A 6,537-nucleotide genomic window follows, 5' to 3' on the forward strand; every position below is an offset into this window, starting at 1 on the left:
TTACATGACAAGGATGCATCTAGGAAAAAAAAGTTATCTAGAAAAAGTTCTTAGAATTGTTCAAAGAACAACCCTGAATTTTTTCAGAATTTTTCGAGAAAATTTTTAAATTTTCTGAAAATGAAACTCAAAAAATCCAAAATTATTCGAAAAATTCTGAAAAAATTCAGGAGTGTTCTTTAAACAATTTCAAGAACTTTTTCTCCGTAACTTTTTTCCCCTAGATGTATCCTTGTCATGGAAAAAATTAGTTAAACTTTTTCTTACTTTTAGCTTAAATTGCTATGGTATATAAATGGTAAAGATATTTGCCTGAAGTTCAGTTAGAAAAAGTGTCCGTCTGGGCGCTAATGGGTTAAAGGGCCGGAGGTCGGGACAGCACCTTGTTCACTGCCAGGATAAGAGTGGTGACAGCTCGTCACAACAGTCAAGGCTCTAGAGGAGATGTTGCTCTGGGTCCCCTCAAACGTGACTTGACTGTCCTGGTCTGTCTGACACATCTCGGTCACAAAGGGAGGCCCAGCAGTGATGCTTGCGAGTTGGGTGATGATATTCGAAGCGTCAACATTTCTTATTGTTGTCGGAAAATCAGACAAGACAAGGATTTAAGGCTCCACCTTACCGTCGCACTTACACGTGTCCAGTAACGTAACTCGACTAGACCGATTTTTCAATAACACTATGAAAGCTATGAAAGATACTGTTCGGAAACGTATTAGGGGTACCCAGGATGACCCTAATCATTCTTCAACTTCCAACAAGTTGCTATGGCGTCTGCTCAAGAGAATTCTTAAGAAGGCCGAACCTCCCTGATCTTTCGGATGATGGATCAATTTGAAAAAGTTTCGGATACTACGAAGAGCACAGATCAAATTTCGCGAAGTGCGATAGCTACCCTTGAATACAACTGACTCTTCTTCTGCTGAAATCAACTTAATTGTCAAGAGCATTGGTTTAACCCATTAATGCACAAAAGTGCAATTTTGTGCATGAATTTACCACTGTAAAAAGATCATCGATAAAGTTAAAAACTTTTCTTGAAAATTTAAACCGAGGAGTTTTTAGGTGCGCTCTTTTAGAATCCGGTGTTATTTTTGCGATAAACAAACATTATCATCGTTTATTTTGCAATTAAAAAAACGTGATTTTATGACTAATAATTTTTTGCCAATTTATACGTTCGAATATTAAAATTTAAGTTTCTTAAATAAATAAGTTCAGTAAAAACCGGTCTCCGCTTTTTCTGCACCCGTACTCTATTTGCAGCAAGCACCAACCATTTGAACAGAAAAGATATATCTTATGGTAAAAATGTAAAATTAAAGCCAGATTTATTTACAGCATATATTCGTAAAAAGTACCTTTTGTTCTGGATCCATTTTCATTGTGTTACGTTGCTTTTCATTATCTTGTCCATCATAACTTTGAATTTTTTCAGAGGAGTTATTAATTTCAAAATTTCCTATTAAATTATATCTAAATGATGAATTTTTCATCAATTCATCTCTCATGTTGTTCTGATTCGGTAAATACTTTTCAGTTTCCATCTCCTTCTCTGATAAAGAAAACTCTGATCTTTTTTGAATTGATCTTTTTGAAATTTTCTGATCTGCATCCGGTATGGATATTAAATATGTATGATTTTTATAAATCATACACGACGTTGCTGGAGGTTGAACAAATCCAAGTGGTAAAGTGAAAATAACCCAGCACGAAAGGGAAGCAAGGAGAATGAGTTTTCCTCTTTTCCATCTGCAATTATATTTAAAATACATAATTAAAATAAAAAAAAAATATTTTGCTTAAACTAGTATACAGTTTAACTTTTGGAAATTCTAACTTTCTCATTCATAGAAATTCTCTCACATAAAAATTGGCGTGACAAGAACTCTAGCTTGGTCATTTCAAATTGTAAAATATACGCGCTGACTATTTTCAAAATGTACTGCCAAATAAGTAACTATTGGATAACGCTCATGAATAAAAAATGTGAAAATACACCAAAAAGCTTCATTATTCATCATTCAGCACGGTTATATGCCTAATTCCGAAAACGGTTATGTAACTACTTTTTTTGACATTCTTGCAAATTTTTTAAACCGATTTCACTGAATTGCAGTATTCAACATTGATTTGAGTTTTCATGGATTTTTATGAACCTAACCCAGTTGTTGCAGGGTGCACAGTGACACATAAGGGACATACGCTGTACCGTACGTTACTGTAAGCGGTTGAAAGTGACGCACCAGTTCCTTGCTGATGGAGCTCCAGAGAATGCGCTGCCAATCGACGCCGAGCTTGTTGGCCTTGATCTGATGGAACATCATGCAAATGCCTGAGCAAAAGACGACCTTATAAGTCCGCCACCTCAGCAAGACGATTTAGATATCGCGCTGTAACTTCAGACCTTGACAGAGCACAACATTCAAGCTTGATGTGATCTTGAGGCATCAAAAACTACTTGTAGCGCTGCTCTGTTGCCAAATAACGTGGAGTGGAATGTAGTTGGCTAGAGAGACAGCCACGGACGTTTGGAGTCATCCGTCACATGTGGGTTAATCGCTTGTAGGCCTCTATGAAGTCGCAGTGGCGAACTCAGGGTTCCTCTCTATTCGACGGTGCAAACTCGTCAAAGATGCGTGTGCTAAAGCTTCGTTTGTTGTCTCAAAGGTAGTCATGCATTATGGAAAGCCGAAACTTGATGACCGTGGTCCATAAGCTTCCAGAATCGTTGGAAGAGCTGTTGATGCCACTTGGAAATCTTTTCCACTGTCAGGGAAAACAAGCCAATGGCTTGCTCTCCAGTGCCGTCAACGGGTTGTCGACCGGAGTTCTTCGCCAGCAAGCCACAGTGGTGGAGAAGTCTGTCTTCCAGCAACGATATCAGTTCATCCGCTCCCACACGCAATTCTTTTGATCCAGGCTGGTTAAAATAGGGATTAACAAGCTTCCGGTCAACCCATGGTGCCATCGTCACGCGCATTGCTTCGCTGGGAGCGTTCTGATTTCCAGATGTCGTACACACGCTGCTTTCAATGCGATCGGCTGGGGCCAGTTCGGAAGATTAAATTGGATGCTTGCAGTCTGTAGGGCTTGGCTGACGAGGCCACTTCCAAGCGCTTTGATGTCGATCGATGCGCTTTCAACAATTGCGATTTGTGCGGAAACGATGATAATCTCAAGGGTCCAAAAGCGTGTGCACAGCAAACTGGCGGTTACCAGGACAATAACGTTCAGAATAGGCAATACTGCGAATCAGAATGAGTGGTGAGATAGTTCTTCATTTCGATTTACCAAATCGATCTCCTGTTTATCGTCAAAAATGGTATTGAGCAAAGGTCGTCGCTTTTTTGGAGACAAAATGCCAAGTGTTTATCACCAGCCAGCTCTGATAGGCAGAGCAGCAGATCCAGACTCTGCAGGAAAGCTTGCTGGTAGATGCAAAGAAGTGGGGGCTGCCGTACCAGGTCATGGAGTTTGACTATGAGAAGTGCAGTAAAACCTCCCTTTAGCGGACACTGATAGTTCCGAGGAATTTGTCCGCTATCGAGAGGGGGCCGCTTTTCAGAGGTAGCCAGAAAATTAACATAAAACTAACGATATGAAATTAAAAATACTATTATTATGCATTCATTACTTCATAATGAATTACAAATGAGGGTAAATAATCAATAACGTATGAAATTGCGGTTATTTTTTCGTTTTTGATGATTTTTTCAAAATTTTTATGAATTCATCTGAATATTTGATCGTGCGGTGTCCGTTAAAATGATTTTAATGTACGAAAAAAGTGTCCGTTAACAGAGATGTCCGCTATTAAGAGGTGGTTGTGGCCGCTTTCAAGAGGTGCTAGTCCCAAAAGAAACAATGTATTTCTGCCAAAATCGCAAAATTTGTCCTCTATTGGTAGGTAGCCGCTTTTAAGAGGGTTAACCCATCAAGGGGTAACACCACGCTAGGATTTTGGAAAATTGCTAAAATTTATAAATTTTTTGTGAGGGCCACGATGAATACTTGAATTTAAGACTTTGAGGACTAATAATACATGCAATATACTATACTACTATACTATACTACTATAAGAAAAAAATTTCGTTATTAGTTTTAGTCACAAAATGGCGAATATGTATGGGACATACTAAAAATGTGGAAAATAATAAATGTTGCACAATGAATTTTGTACATCATTTTAAATTGAAAGTACATACTTAAATATGAATTTAGCAATTTAAATCCTATTAAAAAATTGATAAACAAGTGTTGATAAGCAAAATTTCACGTCAACTCTCCGAGTGCTGCACGAGCGGCAAAGCGGAAAAAGGGCAAAATTTTGGGAAATCTGAGCTCGCCATCGGAAAGCTCAGGCAATTTCCCATCGAAATAATGCGTTCCTTTTTTCTTCTAGGTGCATTTAGGTACTTTTACAGCGAGTTACAAATTTATCGATTCGACTAAATGACGCCGTGCCGTGCGGACTCGGAGAGTGACGTGAAAAGTGGTTTATAAACACTTGTTTATCAATTTTTTAATAGGATTTAAATTGCTAAATTCATATTTAAGTATGTACTTTCAATTAAAAATGATAAATATACAAAATTCATTGTGCAACATTTATTATTTTTCACATTTATAGTATTTCCCATTTTATTTGGTCAAATTTGCTCTAATACGCTAGTACAGAATTTCACCGCTACGCAGCGTGACGGTATCGTTCAGTCCTCAATAAAGATGACCTCATATTTGAGTTTGATCATAACCTCAAAAATACATTAAACGAATAATCGATTTATTAAATGGGAACCCTCATTATTATTCATCGCAGGTTTTGAAAGAGTAAAAAAAATATTATGTTCAAATTTGCCGTTATTCCAAAGGTGTATTAGTTACAAATAAAGCTTGAATTTAACATAAATTAGAAATAAAATAAAATAACATTTTCTAATTGAATAGATAATTATACTGTTTATTTTGATTTTGATTTTTATTTTAATTTACGTTCATTTTTAGTTAATTAATGATGCTTTATAATACACATGAGTTCTAAAAGTAGAGGACATTGCGTTTGAGACTAAAGATGAGTCGAGCAGCATGAGATGAGTAGAACAACTAAATGTTTTTATATATCTAAGTAATCAAAGAACTTTCATAAATGACGTATTGAAAAAAGTTGTTAGATATAAAAAATTATTTCCCCTCTTTTCAGGCCCCTTTGAAGTCTAAAACGAACAATTTTTTCTCTCGACAGTCAAGTTTCAACCAGCAAACATCTGAATTCAAAACTAGCACTCTATCGAGTGAACCGTGTATCTATTGCACTTTTAGGCGTACGTAAATTATAATTGTGAAAACCTCAAAGATCATCAATATTTATTTTTCCAGACATTTTGCTTACAATCGAATTTCTTTAAAACAAAATCAAAACTTAGGTGCTATAACGAGAAAACTAATCAGTTATGATCTATGTGATTTTCCCTGCTACCTTTCACTTAATACTAACTAACATGAAAAAAACAAATACATTTTGTGAATTTTTTTTAACTCTTATAAACAACTTTTGAATTTAGTAATGATTATTCACTAACTTTCATAAGATTTTATAAGAGTCCGAAATCTGGCTGTTCATAAATTTTCATGAATTTATTTAAGAGAAACCAATTTAGTTAGGAATATAATTTATGTTGGATTTGTATATTTAACTTACCTGTCAGCCCAAGAACCCCAAAATGGTGCGCTCAAAAATTCTATAAATGGTCTTATTCCTATGAGAAGACCACATTGTCCAGCGTTCATACCCATTTGTTTAAAATAAACTCCCATTAATGGAAAAAGAGATCCAAAGGCAGAATAGAAGAAAAAGTAAAAAGTTTTTACTGTCAAAAGTTCTTGATCAACAGCCCCAAAAAGATACTCAATGAAGTCATTTTTTCCCCGTATTTTGTGCGTTGCTTCTTTGGGTTGAGGATAAAGGTTAATATCTACGTTGCCCTCAGCATGTGGGTCCACCATAGGTCGTGCAGCAGATGAAGTAGGTAAATTATAGTTGTTAGCGTTATTTTCATCCATATTTTGGCTTTCAGCCATGCTTCCTGACTCGTAATATTGCATTTTATGATTGTACGATTATCACTTATTTAAACTTGATGTAGTAGACAATGTTTACAATAATTTTCAACTGTTCCGAATGCTTTTCTTTTACTTGGATTGTTTATTAAATCATTTTATTTGAGCAAAATAAAAAAATAGTCAATGTTCAACATGGTTGTATGTATCTATGTGCTCTTTTTATCAATCAATATACGCGATATACGCTTGCGCAGGTGCAACTATTATTTAGTATCATTCAAAGCTTAGGGGTATTTTTCTTTTTGTGTTATACGAAATTTCCTTAGAATAATATTAGTTTTAAATATAAATTTAAATGAAATGTCATTCAAAATGAATCGCAATTTTTAATAACGCGCTATAAGAGATTTATCATACTTTTTCAATAAGTTTATCAAAATAAACCTTCCTTATACAACTAATAGAAATGTATTA

At 35.5% G+C, this 6,537-nt stretch overlaps 1 protein-coding gene across 2 annotated transcripts in view; it reads right to left on the reverse strand.

Annotated features, from left to right (window-relative positions):
• The window catches only part of LOC106656756 (major facilitator superfamily domain-containing protein 6), a 38,048-nt gene extending 31,770 nt beyond the window's left edge, over nt 1-6,278 (reverse strand). For both annotated transcript variants that reach the window (XM_014377892.2, XM_014377889.2), the window contains exons 1-2: nt 5,702-6,278; nt 1,362-1,752 (exon numbers count right to left, since the gene is read on the reverse strand). In XM_014377892.2, coding sequence (XP_014233378.1) covers nt 1,362-1,752; nt 5,702-6,105 — 795 coding nt within the window. In that variant the 5' untranslated portion in view covers nt 6,106-6,278. The remainder of the gene's footprint in view (nt 1-1,361; nt 1,753-5,701) is intronic.
• Between the last annotated feature and the right edge of the window lie 259 nt (nt 6,279-6,537).

The sequence above is a fragment of the Trichogramma pretiosum genome, unplaced genomic scaffold, assembly GCF_000599845.2.
Source record: "Trichogramma pretiosum strain Unisexual culture from Peru unplaced genomic scaffold, Tpre_2.0 scaffold123, whole genome shotgun sequence".
Lineage (NCBI taxonomy): Eukaryota > Metazoa > Arthropoda > Insecta > Hymenoptera > Trichogrammatidae > Trichogramma > Trichogramma pretiosum.